The following is a 20,193-nucleotide window of genomic DNA, read 5'->3' on the forward strand; positions in this document are numbered from 1 at the left end:
TAAGCTTCCTCCTGTTGTTTAGTATATGTAAGTGACTGGGATGTCCTGTTGTTTAGTATATGTAAGTGACTGGGATGTGACACATTGGAAAATGCTTGTTTCATTTTCGGACCTATTTTCAACAACAAAGGGTGTTGGTTTCAGTGTCAACAAGGAAACAGCATTATCACTATCCCCGGTCGTGGGACACATGATTGTTTTTGTTCATATAGCACTTTATGTTGAGGAAGTTAACTGTAACACGGCACAGGATATTACGACTTTAGTAATATGAATGCGGCACAATTACCATACAAGTTTGTGTTGGGCCTTATATTTCGTTTAGCTGGTTTATGATTCGTACCACATTCGTACTTCAAGAAATATATAATTATATATTTCATCTATTCGTTCGATGTTTAAATTAAGCCACTTTATATGGTAGTAAAAGTGCCAGGTTGTTATCATAAGCTTTCGTAACATGTGCCCCGGCCCCGAGTGTGTCACCACGACACTGTACTTTGTATCAGCATTGTTAACTTTCGTTATGCAAATGTAACCGTGTATTCCCGCACGCCACCGTCTTTCCAGGAATACAGCCTTTACCAGGAAGCTGGCAATATGTCAACTTTATGTCACGTGAAAGCAGATACAAGGTGAAGGTGAGATCAAGCTTTAAATAGCGCACAACGCAGTTCTAAAAATACATTTTATGGAAAATCCAAAATAATACGTAATTCACACAGACTACCATTGGGCGATAGAACGATCTACGATAGCTTTCTACAGTTGTCAGTGGTAGAAAGCAAGCAAGGTAAATTCATTTTGTCTTACTGTTTCGGTTAATTAAGTTGTGATTTCTAAGGGTGTATGTGCTCGTGCGTGTATTGTATTCATGCCATTATGAGTCATGTCTTCTACTTTCAGTATTGTTATGTCCTGTTCTCTCCTCATTCGATCACACCAGGAAACCCTAGATCGCAAACGTGTTTCACGACAGTTTGCAGGTTGTTGATATAGTGTTATGAAAGATAATAGGAGACAGTTGTGTGGCTATATAGGGTCAATCGTGTTTCAAATGATGAAAAGCACTATGTGTGACAGTATTTGTCCAATAAAGCTGTGTGTGGTTAACAAACCTGAAAGTACCATACATATTGATATCCTCGGCACCAAAAATCCAACCCTCTGACTGTGTTGAGAAAAAAAAGAAGAACCGCCTTACGAAGTTATCCCCCTTTGACGCAGTCATTGTTCTGACAGCGGTATGTCCATTCCCTTCTAACAATGTGTAGAAAGGACGAAAGCAAGTGTAACGTAAATTCAGATCTCTTGCCAGTACTGTGACTGTGAATATGGCCTATAAACAATAAACATCATAAAGTATCATCATCGGAACATAATCCTTTAATCAGATAATATTTTATGTATAAAACCACATTTTGTTTCTGAATATTTTATCAGTTAAAGAAGGTAGAGATGCGATTTCATTTTATGTAGTTATTGGTTAATGTGTGTAGATAAAAGATTATTGTACTGTCTTGTACTCAATAACGAGGATAGCAAGATTCTGCCACAAAAACTTTCTTGTAAATCAATGTAAGGAAAGGATGTTGTTCTACCCGTTAAATGGAAATGCTACCTGAAAATGAATTTATTATAAAATGTAACCTTGTTAATTCGTAAATGGAGAAATCAAAGGGCTCCGTGTTGTTAACAGGAAGAGTGGTATAAAATGGAAATGCGACGGAGAAGTCATCCCAGACTCCACTTCCGCCACTCCCACCCTCCTGTCCACCCAGACGACCCCCCCAGACTGTGTGTGCTGGATGTTTGCCTCAACCACGATCTCCTGGAAGCTCTCAAGGAGCAACAGCATGTCAAAGGTTTGACGTTACCTCGCTTTGCATCCTACTTTATTAATTCCATGCACGAGAGTCGACATTTATGCCGCTTTGAACAGTATTTCAGTAATCTCACAGCGTGGAAGCTTGATGTGGGGGCATAGGTGATGCACGCCTGACACGTGTATCACTGTGCTTACTGTGCTGACAAATCGAAACACAGAGTATTGTAGCGAATCATTAGATTCTGGTAAGCTTGCCCTACGCAAAGATTCATGGCACCTTAGACGAAAAGGCCAACGTGCCAAGATGGAACAAATGTCATTACTTACACAATAACCTCCATCTGACACTGAGTGTCGTAGATGAATAGCATCCTTAGACAATACCAGTCGGCAAATCATACATATTAGAAAGTCGTTGAGTTCACGGCTGTCACAGTGTGGTTTCACATATTAGTGCTCTGTCTAGCACAAGTGACTCTAGTATGGACTACCATTCATATATAACTTTTTTCAGATTATGGTGTTCTTCTCCGTGTTCACTGGGACCAGACGGGAAGCCCTGATGGAGACATGTCAACTCTCACACTCTCGCATGTACCGACAGATAGTTCCTCCGCTGTTCTGAACGCCGATTATGCCATAGGAATTTCCACGAATCATGCCGTCTTTGAAACCTTCATTACAAAAATGTTCACCACGTACAATGTCCAACTGGTAGCGGTTCAGTACCCGCCCATGGTGCTGACATTTCAACACGGCCCAGGCTCCGGCATCAGTCAGCTTACTTCAGATAAAACCAGACTGCATGGCTTTGTGAAAGACCTCATAACGCAGTGCACAGTTGCCAAGCACCAGATGCAGTTGAAGATAAACATAAAGAGAGGGTCTAAGGTGCTGTTGCCCCCAAGACACACCTGTAGATGTCTTGAAGACGAGCCAGGAACCGACAGAGGTTCGTTTGCTCCCCACACTGACAACAGTAGCCAGACAGGCGAGAACCACTATGCCAGCATGTGAGTATACACCCAGGCATGTGAGTCTACACCCAGGCATGTGAGTATACACCCAGGCATGTGAGTCTACACCCAGGCATGTGAGTATACACCCAGGCATGTGAGTCTACACCCAGGCATGCGAGTCTACACCCAGGCATGTGAGTCTACACCCAGGCATGTGAGTATACACCCAGGCATGTGAGTCTACACCCAGGCATGCGAGTCTACACCCAGGCATGTGAGTATACACCCAGGCATGTGAGTATACACCCAGGCATGCGAGTATACACCCAGGCATGTGAGTCTACACCCAGGCATGTGAGTATACACCCAGGCATGTGAGTATACACCAAGGCATGTGAGTATACACCCAGGCATGCGAGTATACACCCAGGCATGTGAGTCTACACCCAGGCATGTGAGTATACACCCAGGCATGTGAGTATACACCCAGGCATGTGAGTATACACCCAGGCATGTGAGTCTACACCCAGGCATGTGAGTATACACCCAGGCATGTGAGTATATACTCAAGCATATGAGTATACACCCAGGCATGTGAGTATACACCCAGGCATGTGAGTCTACACCCAGGCATGTGAGTATACACCCAGGCATGTGAGTATACACCCAGGCATGTGAGTATACACCCAGGCATGTGAGTCTACACCCAGGCATGTGAGTATACACCCAGGCATGTGAGTATACACCCAGGCATGTGTGTCTACACCCAGGCATGTGAGTATATACTCAAGCATGTGAGTCTACACCTAGGCATGTGAGTCTACACCCAGGCATGTGAGTATATACTCAAGCATGTGAGTCTACACCCAGGCATGTGAGTCTACACCCAGGCATGTGAGTATATACTCAAGCATGTGAGTATACAACCAGGCATGTGAGTCTACACCCAGGCATGTGAGTATATACTCAAGCATGTGAGTCTACACCCAGGCATGTGAGTATATACTCAAGCATGTGAGTATACACCCAGGCATGTGAGTCTACACCCAGGCATGTGAGTATATACTCAAGCATGCGAGTCTACACCCAGGCATCTGAGTCTACACCAAGCATGTGAGTATATACTCAAGCATGTGAGTATACACCCAGGCATGTGAGTCTACACCCAGGCATGTGAGTCTACACCCAGGCATGTGAGTATACACCCAGGCATTAGAGTCTACACCCAGGCATGTGAGTATACACCCAGGCATCTGAATCTACACTCAGGCATGTGAGTCTACACCCAGACATGTGAGTCTACACCCAGGCATGTGAGTATACACCCAGGCATGTGAGTATATACTCAAGCATGCGAGTCTACACCCAGGCATCTGAGTCTACACCAAGCATGTGAGTATATACTCAAGCATGTGAGTATACACCCAGGCATGTGAGTCTACACCCAGGCATGTGAGTCTACACCCAGGCATGTGAGTATACACCCAGGCATTAGAGTCTACACCCAGACATGTGAGTATACACCCAGGCATGTGAGTCTACACCCAGACATGTGAGTATACACCCAGGCATTAGAGTCTACACCCAGGCATGTGAGTATACACCCAGGCATCTGAATCTACACTCAGGCATGTGAGTCTACACCCAGACATGTGAGTATACACCCAGGCATGTGAGTATACACCCAGGCATGTGAGTATATACTCAAGCATACGAGTCTACACCCAGGCATCTGAGTCTACACCAAGCATGTGAGTATATACTCAAGCATGTGAGTATACACCCAGGCATGTGAGTCTACACCCAGGCATGTGAGTCTACACCCAGGCATGTGAGTATACACCCAGGCATTAGAGTCTACACCCAGACATGTGAGTATACACCCAGGCATGTGAGTCTACACCCAGACATGTGAGTATACACCCAGGCATTAGAGTCTACACCCAGGCATGTGAGTATACACCCAGGCATCTAAATCTACACTCAGGCATGTGAGTCTACACCCAGACATGTGAGTCTACACCCAGGCATGTGAGTATACACCCAGGCATGTGAGTATACAGCTATGCATGTGAGTCTACACCCAGGCATGGGAGTATATACTCAAGCATGTGAGTAGATACCCGGTCTAACATTTCGGCAGAGCTGATTCATTATCAATCATACGTCCATTTAGAATTAAAATAGCCTGTTATATTTTTCTAAACCTTTCCTTGACATATATGAATATAATGTTTTGAAAGTTTCACATATAAGTATTTCTATTTGTTCATACTCTCAGGTCAAGTCTTTCTTTGGACGATGAATCGATGGAAGTGGGTTGCAAAGTTCCATCGACGATTGAAGTGAGGTTTAAAACCGTGGAGACAGAACTTGCTGAGCAACGGCAGTTTATGGAGTCACAGTTCTGTGAACAAAAAGATCAAAATGACGATATCAAATCAGCTCTGTTACAAATATCAGATGTTTTAGCACAGACAAGTGAACAGGAATGTCGACGAAAAAGGGAAACCAATCTAGTAAAGAATATTCTTGATGAGCCAGATTTAATGCAGTTTTCTCTGGAAACAGAACCATCAAAGCCCAGATCCAAAGAAACGCCGGACCAGAGTGAACACCAACCACACGTAGAGGTGCAGGATAAAACAGGGTCGCAGGGTGGTAAGGAACTGGAGGAAGAAGGCCACAAAAACGACCAACAAACGAGAGACGATCCAGAAGAAGAAGAGTCGAACGTGAAGGAGACAGAGGAGGAAGAAGAAGAGGACATGGTTAGTGAAGAAGAAAGTACGGATGACGACGAAGAGGATGATGTAGAAAGTCAACCAGAGGGAGCCTATTCCGAAGATCCCTACCAACAGCGCAAAGGACCTATCATCAAGGAAATTGACGGCAATGAACTTAGGAGTTTGTCACCCCCAAGAACGCAACAAGAAAGGAGATTCACTACAACCAAAACTAAGTCGACTGTTTACAACAGCACCTACAATCCTTCGAGTGATGGTTTGTCTCGAAATTACCCGTACGCGTCTCAAAATGACAGTCGATCTGTGAAACAAAGACAACCTGCCGTGTACACAAGAAATGTGTATAACGATGATCCGCCAGGGATGGATCCCTTTAACAGCCACGCAGGTAATCTGTTCGATGGAGCTTTGAGGCATGAGACATTTCATACAGACGAAGGAAAAGTAGACAAGTTTACAAGGTCCAAGACGCATATGTGTCTCCATCATGGGAAGTATGTTACGACACAACAGACAGCTCTCGCCCTCACCAGACCCGATGGGCAAGTACAGACGAAGAAGATGGTAACCAGTCACACAGGGGACCTTGGTGACATTGGATTAAGTGGGATGATAAATGAAGAACACCGGTGTGAGAGTGATGTGTATTCTGATCTGCAGACAGATGAACTGAACTTTGACATCAGCAACAGGGATCACCGGAGGCAGGATTCGTATACCATACAAGGGCAAGTCCTATATGTTTTGTATATTATTCTGCACAGTACTACGGTAGCAACTCATGAAACGACTGTGGCAGTGCACAGCTATTTATGTGAGTTGTATAATGTTGGTTTGTTGGTTAACGCCGCACTCAGCAATATTCCCAGCTATATGACGGCGGTCTGTACAATAATCAAGTCTGGACCAGACAATCAAGTGATTGACATCATGAGCATCGATCTACGCAATTGGGATTGATGACATGTATCAACCAAGTCAGCGAGCCTGACCACCTAATCCCGTTAGCCGCCTTTTACGACAAGTATGGGTTGCTGAAGACCTATTCTACCCCGGAATCTTCACGGGTCAGTTGTACTTTTTTACATATCATGTCATTTACGTATGAATTAATCTACGATGAGAAAATGATGCATATACTGACAAAGTCAATTATATTCAGACAAGCGATGATGACCAAGACAAGACTAGGCGATGAACCGGACGGAGAGCAGCGGATGCAGACATTGCTAGCGAGCATGGTTGGGAACAACGTGGATGGGAACAGATTGTGGGAGAGTGTGGAGGAGGCTCAATCTGCAGGTACCGTCATGTTGTAGAGACCATTTCCCCTGTTACACTATGAAGCCGACACGGCACTTCGGGTTTGGAGCTCATGATACACAGCACACAGGTAAAACATCAGGTGAAGATGAGTAACGTTGGCTGTGGAGAATAGTTTGATGAGAGACGTATTTGGCAAGCTTGACTCCTAAAGTTTCTATGGCTTCGGTACTGCCCCACACTGAAGCACATGTGGTGTCTCCCTTTGCTAGAAATATGCCTCTGTTCGACCAGCAGTTACTGGGTACCCGGTAAGATGATATGGCAATGTGATTGTCAACATTCAGGCGCCTCACAGGCACCTTGCAGTTGGGGTGTATACTCCCCAGGTGAGAATGAGTGCACACTCATCAATTTACCGGATATAAATATAATGTAGAATGATGTAGCTGAATGGAATTTAACGCATAATAAATGGACATATTATTATTATTATTATTATTATTATTATTATTACAGACTCGAGCATGGTACCGAACGTGGAATCCGCCCTGGACACCGTCATCTGTATTGATACATCGGACAGTGTCAGGGGAGAAACGTTCGGCCACATAAAAAAGATTCTCCACGACTTTATAAACGGTAAGTATTAATGGTCAACGCCGAATCCATGTTTCTCGTAATAGCGGAGTCTCTCAGATATCTGATTTCTTAGAGAAAAGAAGCTGGGAGCAACCGACGTGTCTTGTTCTCAGTACACTACAGCTGCTGGTGATGTGTTGTCTCAGTGCTTCGTCAGATTGACATGTCAGCCAACCAACATTAGAGAGTTGCACAGATAAACGTATTCATATATGAGGGTACAGTTTGGAGGCGTCTGCTGGGGGCGGTAGGGTAGCCTAGTGGTTAAAGAGTTCGCTCGTCACGCCAAGACCCTGGCTCGATTCATTGCATTTGTAAAATGGATGACAAAGATTTTTTTATATTCAGGCATTGAAGATATTGCCGAACAATTCGAAATGGAGGAAAATATTGCTCTGGTTACTTTTGGAGGCCGTGCCCGAGTGCTGCACCAACTGTCAAATGACTACGGGAGTTTGAGGGATGCCATAGGTATGATGCCCTGTCCAGTCAGATAACTATATATGCCTACATGCAATAGGAATATGTCCTCCATAAATCCTATAATGTTTGCTCTATTTTCTCAGAATGTATATTCAGTGGCATCATGTTCTCGGTTATATATATATGGAATCTGAATTCGACATGTTTGCCACCTAGATGACCTGACTCCAGGAGGGCCGTCCCCACTGCAGGAAGGGCTTCTGCTAGCGATGGCGTGTACAGGAAAAGGTATGTCAAACACCCTCAGCTACATCAGTATATGCTATGACTAACATTCGAAACCCTCAGTCTTATTAATACATTTTACCTTGATGTAGTTATAGGTGCTATATGTATGATATATCTATTTCATGCCAATGATATATAGATAGAGTCGCACCGGTGAAGGCCCGGGTTATAAGAGGCGACTAACGGGAATAGGTGGTCAGACTCGCTGACACACATACTCACGTGCATGGACATCGCTATTTAAGTGCAATAATCTTGAATGCGGCGTTCAACCCCATTTCACCTCACCTCACGATATGCAGTATTCATTGTATTTATGTTATCGGTTGTATACCTGGACTATGGAACCCGCGAGGATTCGGGTTAGAATTGGTCTTTAACAACCCATGTCTGTCGTAAGAGGCGACTAATGGGATCGGGTGGTCAGTCATCGTATCCCGATTGCGTGGATCGATGCTCATGATGTCAATCACTGGACTGTCTTGTTCAGACTCCATTATTTACAGACCGCCGTCATATTGCTGGAATATTGCAGAGTGGGGCGTTAAACAACAAACAAACAAAAGACCAAAAAAATAGATTTAGTCGTGGCATGGGCAGGGAGAATAATTCGGTTTGTTATTTCTCGAATAAGATAATCAGCATTTGAGAAAAGTGATGGGTGTTAACGATTGCATACACGGGTATGTTGTAAACGAGCGTTACACGCTCTTCAGATATTCACATATGGGCGTTTGGTTCATGGTGGAATATGTTACTGTTTGACTTCAGGAGGAATACTTAACATCGGAGGCAGTCTGAAACTCCCCCCTAGGTTAATCGTCATCACGGACGGTCTGGCCACTGGTACAATACCAGAGACAGCACAGGATGGACATATGGCTAGTGAACAGGTAAAACGGTTAATATGTCCTTGAACATATGTGAACTATGTGAACTTGTGTAGGACTGTGTTGGTTTCATCGAACGTTCACTCTCTATCCAATTGTTTCAGGAGAAGGCGGTACTGACCCACGCTTTCAGCCAGCTGAGGAGGAGACAGCCGGGGGACTACGTGCCACACCCAGTTGTGGTGGTCCCCGTGGGCCGGTCTGACATGGTTGGTAAACAGTTAGACGTTTCAGTATACATTTGACTATTTATCGTATAGCTTTATCATGTTTAGTTGCAATATGTAAGTGTGTCATAAGAGTTATATATTTATATCATAATACGTTTATTTATATTGGTGATAAGTGCCCAACTGAGCTTTTATGAACCAGTTGCTATGGAAACCAAATTTCAAAGAGACCATGCAAGGTTTCAGTTTCCAACATGTAACTGTTTCTAAGAAATTCATATAAATTTCAAAGTTACTCCATAGAAAGAATATCATAATTAGGCTCCAATGCGCAATGCGCATATCACCTCTTTAATATACGCGTTTAATTGGCATTAGTTTCAAACAATTACATTCTGATATTCCATTGTTCAAGACCATGATCCGTTTTATCTTATATCTGAAACTGTTTTAAGGTGTTACGTCTGGAGTGCACACTTCCTTCTATTGGTACATACACTATGTAATCCTTCACCACCTATCTCCATCGCCATTGCCCCTCAGCCCCTGTTCAACTGTTCAATCATTCCCCGATACAGAGTTTCCTGTTGACGATGGGACGACTATGCGGAGGGATGCTGGTTGAGGGTACCGCCATTAAGAAGCTGTGTCGACATCAGCGCCTACATGTAAGGAGAGATTAAGCATAATCACTAACCTGCTGCGATGACACAAATACACTTACTATAGAAAGATGTCGCTACAGTGACACCACCGTGCTAGTGTTTTGATTTACCTTTGTATATTCTGATTTACCTTTGTATATTCTGATTTACCTTTGTAGAAACTTGCGGGTGATTCTTTGGAAGTAATCAGGAACAAACGCCTGGACTCTGCCACATTTGAAGACCCCATGTTAAGAAAACTTGTAATCAGTCTTTCACCAGACACAAGACAGGACGAGATGGTAAGCTAAACCATTTGACTTTTATGTGAGTGAGTGAGTATGGTTTTTACGCCGCTTTTAGCAATATTCTAGCAATATCACGGCGGGGGACACCAGGACCTTTATGTAGTTAATGCATGAAATAGTACTCGGCACAAGTCAGAAAAACTCACACAACTCCCTCTATGCATACGATATCCAGTAGCACCTATGTGATCAACTGTATACTTAGACTATGTAACCCGCGATGGTCTTCAGCAACCCATGCTCGTCGTGAGAGGCGACTGTCGGGATCGGGTGGTGAGGCTCGCTGACCTGGCTGATTCATGTCATCCTTACCCAATTGCGTAGATCGATGCTCATGATGTCTGGTCCAGACTCATTATTTACAGACAGCCTCCATGTAGGTTGAATTTAGCGTCGTCAAACAAGAAACAAACAAATAAAACCTTGACTATGAAAAACAGAGAAAATGTAACAAATGTTATATTTGGGATGACATTTAGTAACCCCATCCGGGATTAGAACTCACACTGCCAGAGTTTGACACCTAATCGCCAGCACACAAAGTCAGCGATCTAACCCACTCAGCCACCGAGGCTTCCACAAAAATAAAAGTCCGACAACTCGTAGTCTAGATCACGTACTTTGTGTGCTGGCGATTAGGTGCCTAACCCTGGCAGTGTGGGTTCGAATCCCAGATGGGATTCAACCTAAAACAGTACGAGAATCTGTACTTTACTAAGAAAGTGTTATCCCAAATATAACATTTGTTACATTTGATTACTTTCTAAATGGCATTGTGTGTTCAGAGAAAATTTATCTCTGCGGAAGATGAGAAAAGTCTACTGTCTAATCAACTGTACACCACCTTACATCCCTATCAATCTATGCGATGTTTACATACGCTTACTGACATGAAGAGGATATGATCTGATAAATGTCATGATAATCGTGTGCCTTCAGGAGGACGTCAGAGATCTCACACAGGAACACCTTTACAAGGTGGCAATTGTTTACGGTTCCAAATACTCGTTTGAAAACATATACGAAGTTCCAAGTCTTCCCCCATTGGGTACACGAGTGGTGCGCGGCCCGGCCTGGGTGTGGGGAAACCAGGACACTGAAGGAGCGGGGACTATCATTAACCACGGATTGGACGCACGTAAGGTTTCACTCAACTGTAAAAAGGAATCGCAGCACTTGTGAATACCTTTGTAACAATCAGTGTTTATTTATCGCAACTGACTTACCATCTTGACTACCATAACGATATTTACCAAAAGTATATCGTGGGAATTAATACAAATATTACATTCCTAAAAAAACAATATTCGATAAAGAAAATCCCCTTTTGTTCACTTATTCTTCTCATCTCTGATGCTAAATGGTTTTCATTGTTATACTTCTGTGATATTATTTCATGTTAGAGTACGTCTGGGTGTTCTGGGACAACGGCCATCTCAATGTGTACAGATTTGGTCAAAATGAGTGCTATGACGTCATTGGTGTTCATGACCAGCCACGTGTCCTGGACGGCAGCGAAAACGTTGACGTCGGATTGCAGGTCGAGAGAGGTAAGTGAGACTGAGACACAACGAGGATATATCACCATCACAAGATCATATAAGTATGTGCACGATATTCGCCTAATCCAGATATAACGTTCTTATGTGTCGTTAAGCAGTAGGCTCTAAATGACGACAATATGAGTTATATGACCGTCGTGTATTCCTCTTTTCAACTAGGTCCGGACTGGCACATGACTTACGGCGACCAAGACGGTGGCCCTGGTCGCACAGGGGTCATCATCCGAGTAAACCTTGATGGGAAAGTGATGGTAGGATGTTTCATCTTTCCACCATGTTTGTGTGTACTGTCTAGAAATAATCAATATTACAGTTGCGGAAATGCGTTAAAGAGGTATGTTAGTCAAGTAACTTCAAAATAAACGTCATCTTCCGTACATTTGAGTCACCATTATAAAGTTTCCATTTTTATTACCATTGCTCTTATGTGTTTTGTAGGTGCGGTGGCAGAATGGAAATATGAATGTCTACAGGTTCGGGGAAAACAACAGATTTGATTTATCTATTCGGTGAGTGATCATGAACTGATACGAAACATGTCGCTCATCGCCCGCTTCACCTATTGATAAAACAAAAAATCAGAACTCACCGTCATTAATTTTCACGGGTGATGTAAGACACGGCAATTCGCGTCCTTTAGTTGTTCCAGCTGGCTCCACACTATTCGGCTTGAATGTGGGCCTTGGTGGGCCTTGGTGGGCCTTGGTGGGCCTTGCTGAATCAGCTGATTGCCTGTGCTTTTGAGTCTGGGTTTGGAGCATGCAGATTACATGCAAGGATATCACTTAACAATTCCTGAAAGCGACTCTGAACCAAATTCACGCACTCATTTATATTTCACAGAGATCCTGTCGCTTGTCTTCTGGAGTCAACAGCTAAACCAGATATAGAAAAACAAGGGACACATGAACAGTTACCCACCTCGGAATCAGGTACGTCTGGTAGATAACATGAACAGTTATCAAGAAATGGACTGGATAGTCTGATAAATAACATGGACAGTTACCTAGCACTGGACCAGGTACGTCTGGTAGATAACATGAACAGCTTCCTGGGACTGGACCAGGTACATCTGGTAGATAACATGAACAGTTACCTAGCACTGGACCAGATACATAAGGTAGATAACATGAACAGTTACCTAGAACTGGACTGGATACGTCTGGTAGATAAAATGGACAGTTACCTAGCACTGGACTGGGTACGTCTGTTATATAACATGAACAGTTACCTAGCATTAAACTGGTAACGTCTATTATATAACATGGACAGTTACCTGGCATTGGACTGGGTACGTCTGTTATATAACATGAACAGTTACCTAGAACTGGACTGGGTACGTCTGTTATATAACATGGAAAGTTACCTAGAACTGGACTGGGTACGTCTGTTATATAACATGGACAGTTACCTAGAACTGGACCAGGTACGTCTGTTATATAACATGGACAGTTACCTAGAACTGGACCAGGTACGTCTGTTATATAACATGGACAGTTACCTAGAACTGGACCAGGTACGTCTGTTATATAACATGGACAGTTACCTAGAACTGGACTGGGTACGTCTGGTAGATAACATGGACAGTTACCAAGGACTGGACCAGGTACGTCTGTTATATAACATGGACAGTTACCTAGAACTGGACTGGGTACGTCTGTTATATAACATGGACAGTTACCTAGAACTGGACCAGGTACGTCTGTTATATAACATGAACAGTTACCTAGAACTGGACCAGGTACGTCTGTTATATAACATGGACAGTTACCTAGAACTGGACCAGGTACGTCTGTTATATAACATGGACAGTTACCTAGAACTGGACTGGGTACATCTGTTATATAACATGGACAGTTACCTAGAACTGGACCAGGTACGTCTGTTATATAACATGGACAGTTACCTAGAACTGGACCAGGTACGTCTGTTATATAACATGAACAGTTACCTAGAACTGGACCAGGTACGTCTGTTATATAACATGGACAGTTACCTAGAACTGGACTGGGTACGTCTGTTATATAACATGGACAGTTACCTAGAACTGGACCAGGTACGTCTGTTATATAACATGAACAGTTACCTAGAACTGGACTGGGTACGTCTGTTATATAACATGGACAGTTACCTAGAACTGGACTGGGTACGTCTGTTATATAACATGGACAGTTACCTAGAACTGGACCAGGTACGTCTGTTATATAACATGAACAGTTACCTAGAACTGGACCAGGTACGTCTGTTATATAACATGGACAGTTACCTAGAACTGGACCAGGTACGTCTGTTATATAACATGAACAGTTACCTAGAACTGGACCAGGTACGTCTGTTATATAACATGAACAGTTACCTAGAACTGGACCAGGTACGTCTGTTATATAACATGGACAGTTACCTAGAACTGGACCAGGTACGTCTGTTATATAACATGGACAGTTACCTAGAACTGGACCAGGTACGTCTGTTATAACATGAACAGTTACCTAGAACTGGACCAGGTACGTCTGTTATATAACATAGACAGTTACCTAGAACTGGACCAGGTACGTCTGTTATATAACATGGACAGTTACCTAGAACTGGACCAGGTACGTCTGTTATATAACATGAACAGTTACCTAGAACTGGACCAGGTACGTCTGTTATATAACATGAACAGTTACCTAGAACTGGACCAGGTACGTCTGTTATATAACAGAGACAGTTACCTAGAACTGGACCAGGTACGTCTGTTATATAACATGAACAGTTACCTAGAACTGGACTGAGTACGTCTGTTATATAACATGGAAAGTTACCTAGAACTGGACTGGGTACGTCTGTTATATAACATGGACAGTTACCTAGAACTGGACCAGGTACGTCTGTTATATAACATGGACAGTTACCTAGAACTGGACCAGGTACGTCTGTTATATAACATGGACAGTTACCTAGAACTGGACCAGGTACGTCTGTTATATAACATGGACAGTTACCTAGAACTGGACCAGGTACGTCTGTTATATAACATGAACAGTTACCTAGAACTGGACCAGGTACGTCTGTTATATAACATGAACAGTTACCTAGAACTGGACCAGGTACGTCTGTTATATAACATGGACAGTTACCTAGAACTGGACCAGGTACGTCTGTTATATAACATGGACAGTTACCTAGAACTGGACCAGGTACGTCTGTTATATAACATGAACAGTTACCTAGAACTGGACCAGGTACGTCTGTTATATAACATGGACAGTTACCTAGAACTGGACCAGGTACGTCTGTTATATAACATGGACAGTTACCTAGAACTGGACTGGGTACGTCTGTTATATAACATGAACAGTTACCTAGAACTGGACCAGGTACGTCTGTTATATAACATGGACAGTTACCTAGAACTGGACCAGGTACGTCTGTTATATAACATGGACAGTTACCTAGAACTGGACTGGGTACGTCTGTTATATAACATGGACAGTTACCTAGAACTGGACCAGGTACGTCTGTTATATAACATGAACAGTTACCTAGAACTGGACCAGGTACGTCTGTTTTATAACATGAACAGTTACCTAGAACTGGACCAGGTACGTCTGTTATATAACATGAACAGTTACCTAGAACTGGACCAGGTAAGTCTGTTATATAACATGAACAGTTACCTAGAACTGGACTGGGTACGTCTGTTATATAACATGGACAGTTACCTAGAACTGGACTGGGTACGTCTGTTATATAACATGGACAGTTACCTAGAACTGGACCAGGTACGTCTGTTATATAACATGGACAGTTACCTAGAACTGGACCAGGTACGTCTGTTATATAACATGAACAGTTACCTAGAACTGGACCAGGTACGTCTGTTATATAACATGAACAGTTACCTAGAACTGGACCAGGTACGTCTGTTATATAACATGGACAGTTACCTAGAACTGGACTGGGTACGTCTGTTATATAACATGGACAGTTACCTAGAACTAGATTGGGTACGTCTGTTATATAACATGGACAGTTACCAAGGACTGGACCAGGTACGTCTGGTAGATAACATGAATAGTTTCCTAGAATTGGACTGGGTACGTCTGGTAGATAACATGAATAGTTGCCTAGCACTGGACCAGTTACATCTGGTAGATAACATGAACGGTTATCTAGAACTGGACTGGGTACGTCTGGTAGATAACATGAACAGTTACCTTGCACTCGACCAGGTATTTTGTTATATAACATGGACAGTTACTTAGCACTGGACCAGGTACGTGGGTGTAGATACCTTATATTAGCTTTGAGGCAAATGTAGAACTATGTTTTCGCTGAGTCGCACGCAAATAATTCTGATCAATTACTTTAGACGTACTGCAGAGATTTTTATGTGTTGCCATATAACTTGTAGGACAACACATGGCTGGAGAGGCTGTGAGCAACCTATGGCAGAGGGAGGACAAGCTACAGGGATGGCAGAATTACTCCCCGTCCGACAGCGAAAAGATCACATCAGCCTACAAAAAACGCCCTGAAGGTTCTTGTTTGGTTCAGAGGAATGGTGAAAGGTGACATTTCTTGTCATAACTACGTTACTAAAGGGTGAAAATTGCAATCAGAGGAAGCTAATCTGTAGTTTTACACTATCCGTAGGAATGAATTATATTATCCGTCACAGTGGTATGCTGACAATGCCATATTGGGTTTATACTCTTGATATAAATGTTTACACTTTCCTTTTCCACCCCCAGCTTCAGAGTTATGTTCAAGTCTATGCAAGAAAAATCAATTATAAACCAGTTAACCGTTCGAATCAGGAAATTGGCTACAGGTAATGTTTTGAAACATACATTTTAATAAGATTATTATGATTCGAAATACAGTTATCAGTCACGTGAATGGATATGTCCCTGTCATGTGAAAACGTTTATTAACGAAATTCATTTGACGATAAAAACATCCTTGTGTGACAGACTTTCTACTTATTATTACAACATGTTCTTGTTAAAGCTTACATTGCTCAAGGCAGATATATATATGCTCTGTAAACGTGTCACTAAGATATAGGTCATTAAGAAAAATGTATTGCCGAGCAACAAATGATAGTGTTCAGGAAGAAGGATACATTGTCGACTATGTAATAATTTCGCAGCTATATTAAAGCAAGCAAAGTCACAATGCAATTATCTAAGCAAGGATTCGGTTGAAATAATAATCAGGTTGTTTTGGCCTTATGTGTTTAATGGTTGTCATGTTTTCTTTCAGAATGAGGCGATGAGATCAGTGTGATGATTTCGCAGTACGCCAACATCAGTTATTTCATTTAATCATTTCATGTGCTTAACACAAGCTTAAGTTCAATGATACATTGGCCTGGTCCTCATCAAACCTAGATGCAGGATAGCCTTCATACAGCTGTCGCAACAACAGCGACATTCGTGTTCTTGGGCGTTTGAAAAATGCATGTTCTATATTAAAATAGTAATATGTGAAATATGTTTGTTGACGCCAAACATATGCGTACAATCCACTGATTTACGTATACACGTAAATGTGACTGATTACGTTAATAAATGTACGTGTAAATGTATTGATATACACACAAACCCTGATGGTCAAGGTTAGTTACGATCATGTTACAGGATGGCAAGTATTGAGAAGGCGCTCTTAGATCAGCTGGCTTGATCCTGTACACAGATACTGCTGCAAATTTCTATTTGAATCTGACCACATAAGCAGTATAGTTCATGAACCGACATGCTATAATATGGGTGTATTTCTGGCTCTTTTAAAGTATGTGTTACAGTTTTTTTCTCAGCATAGCAACAACAGTAAAATCTTGTTTACCAGGAATATAATAGATTTGCATGCATTTTCAAAAATTGATTATATTGTAGATATAGATGTGTTAGGCTTTTTGTATCATCACATGATTTATCACTTAATAATGTTTTTCTCGAGTTTTCTTATTTTAAATAAACAAGCTTACATATATTTCTCAATATATGCGTGAAATAAAGATGACATATTTCAAATGTAAGTGTTGTGTATATGTATTAATTTAAAAAGTGAACACTTGCTTGGAAAGCAACGATTTGTATTCAGGAATTTCAATCTGCAATCTCTCGGAGAATTCTTTGAGATTTAGATGTGTCTTCAATCAGAACATCCCGGCTCGCTGAGTACAGACTATAACGAAGCAACCTCTCTGTTACTGTCGCTGTTTATAAGGAAGTAATGATATAGTCAAAACAACAATACCAATCGTTATCTGATTTGTGGGTTTCCTGCTCAGACATGTCAAAGAATATATTGTCCCCGAAAATTATTGAAAAAATAATAACGCTTCAGAATGAAAAAAACTTGTCTGCCGCGAAAATTACATTGCTGCTAGGTGTTTTTATTTTAACAATATCAGGCTCATTGTTTTAAATAACAGCTGAAAAAATATCTAATCTCGAAACAAAATCCAACCACACCCACACACTCCAGAATATCAAATGGTCGGTCCTTTAGCGAGGACGAGGCTCTGCGAATTGGTAAGACAGAGAAACAACATATTACCCATCTTCTCATTCAGGTTTTTGTGTTTAATTTATTTTACCAATTAGGCATTATCTCAATTCCCCTTAAAACCACAACATCTAGACCTACTCTGACAATAAGCAGCCGGGTGTGGAGTACCCGAGTAGTATCACAATCGTTCATGCAGTGGATGTAATCGAGGGACTGAGTGAGTTGGGTTTAACGCCGCTTTTAGCAATACCACCAGACACTAGAAGTGGGCTTCAAACAAACTGTCGTGGAGATTAGAACGATTGAAGGATTTAACCAAAAGGCTACCCCACCGCCCCTAGTCATCATGAACACTAGCTACAAGGACGATTAGCAATAAAGCGGGAACTATTAGAATCCACATCCATATTATCAGCACCGCCCCTAGTCATCATGAACACTAGCTACAAGGACGATTAGCAATAAAGCGGGAACTATTAGAATCCACATCTATATCATCAGCACCGCCCCTAGTCATCATGAACACTAGCTATAGGACGAGTAACAATGAAGCAGGAACTATTAGAATCCACACCCATATCATCAGCACCGCCCCTAGTCATCATGAACACTAGCTATAGGACGAGTAACAATGAAGCAGGAACTATTAGAATCCACACCTATATCATCAGCACCGCCCCTAGTCATCATGAACACTAGCTATAAGGACGAGTAACAATGAAGCAGGAACTATTAGAATCCACATCCATATCATCAGCACCGCCCCTAGTCATCATGAACACTAGCTATAGGACGAGTAACAATGAATCAGGTACTATTAGAATCCACACCCATATCATCAGCACCGCCCCTAGTCATCATGAACACTAGCTATAGGACGAGTAACAATGAATCAGGAACTATTAGAATCCACACTCATATCATCAGCACCGCCCCTAGTCATCATGAACACTAGCTATAAGGACGAGTAACAATGAAGCAGGAACTATTAGAATCCACATCCATATCATCAACACCGCCCCTTGTCATCATGAACACTAGCTATAGGACGAGTAACAATGAAGCAGGAACTATTAGAATCCACACCCATATCATCAGCACCGCCCCTAGTCATCATGAACACTAGCTATAGGGACGAGTAACAATGAAGCAGAAACTATTAGAATCAACATCCATATTAACAGCAAGTTTAAAACAAATCAAATACATATATTCAAACAATATGTTGTCTTTACAACGGATTAAAGAAAGGTGTGGTATGTATACTTGACAGATCGGGTACCGCTTGTCAGTTGAGACATGACATTGTGGTTTATAGTTATTTTAGGTGGAAAAGTGTAAACTTTCCACGGTTAAGAGGTTCTAGTCGTATCTACGTTGTATCGTATAGTTAATTAAGGGTGGGTGCTATTGGCGGTATTATTTGAAAAACGAACTGTAAGTGGGGCATCTAGGTGGACAGCACAATCATGTCATTTATCAAAGTGACACGTATAGCTGTTTTCATTGAAAACACAGTGAAACCCCCAACTTCTTCGTCCCATGTTTTTTTTATCTGCCAGTCTTCTCCTGTCGAGTGCTTTATCTCTACTATACTTTTTCAAGGAACCATCTCACCTGAATATGTACCTACTGTACTGAATATGTAACTCATAACTACCACACTGTATCAGAACATTAGTTTGTTTGTTTGGCAGTACGTTGGATACAAATACTTGAAATAAACTTTTTTATGTTTGCTAACAGAATTTGTATTTTTTACTATATCGATTTAGCAGTTAATGAGTATCCCATTTACACACAGAATACTAAGCACAAGTTCGAAACTAGGACTGGAATGAACAACAGTGCAAGTCCGTGCAGATGGAACAAAAACACTTCTTATACATTATTGCATAGGTACATTACAGGATAGGTTGAAAGAGAGAGTCTCTTCTGGCTTAATACAGCCAGAGAAGCCTCTACCAC

General features: G+C 42.0%; 1 protein-coding gene across 1 annotated transcript; it reads left to right on the forward strand.

Annotated features, from left to right (window-relative positions):
* Positions 1 to 693: 693 nt before the first annotated feature.
* LOC124131414 lies at positions 694 to 17,631 on the forward strand. The gene is made up of 20 exons (XM_046494688.2): positions 694 to 793; positions 1,700 to 1,865; positions 2,343 to 2,841; positions 5,069 to 6,262; positions 6,697 to 6,836; positions 7,317 to 7,439; positions 7,788 to 7,910; positions 8,079 to 8,150; positions 8,922 to 9,043; positions 9,145 to 9,249; positions 9,789 to 9,878; positions 10,034 to 10,156; positions 11,102 to 11,300; positions 11,566 to 11,712; positions 11,884 to 11,975; positions 12,163 to 12,233; positions 12,568 to 12,656; positions 16,121 to 16,277; positions 16,461 to 16,540; positions 16,975 to 17,631. The coding sequence occupies exons 2-20, from the start codon at positions 1,715 to 1,717 to the stop codon at positions 16,977 to 16,979; spliced, it is 3,582 nt and encodes a 1,193-aa protein (XP_046350644.2). The 5' UTR covers positions 694 to 793; positions 1,700 to 1,714; the 3' UTR covers positions 16,980 to 17,631.
* Positions 17,632 to 20,193: the final 2,562 nt, after the last annotated feature.

The sequence above is a fragment of the Haliotis rufescens genome, unplaced genomic scaffold (assembly GCF_023055435.1).
Source record: "Haliotis rufescens isolate VD_foot unplaced genomic scaffold, xgHalRufe1.0.p SCAF_1, whole genome shotgun sequence".
NCBI lineage: Eukaryota > Metazoa > Mollusca > Gastropoda > Lepetellida > Haliotidae > Haliotis > Haliotis rufescens.

What these genes read in the sequence shown, in the direction of transcription:
- LOC124131414 (XM_046494688.2), top strand. Translation starts at nt 1,715, where the DNA reads ATGGAAATGCGACGGAGAAGTCATCCCAGACTCCACTTCCGCCACTCC. An exon ending in GAGTTTGAGGGATGCCATAG is followed by an intron (nt 7,911 to 8,078) that starts GTATGATGCCCT and finishes TTTGCCACCTAG; the next exon opens with ATGACCTGACTCCAGGAGGG. An exon ending in ACCTTGATGGGAAAGTGATG is followed by an intron (nt 11,976 to 12,162) that starts GTAGGATGTTTC and finishes TGTGTTTTGTAG; the next exon opens with GTGCGGTGGCAGAATGGAAA.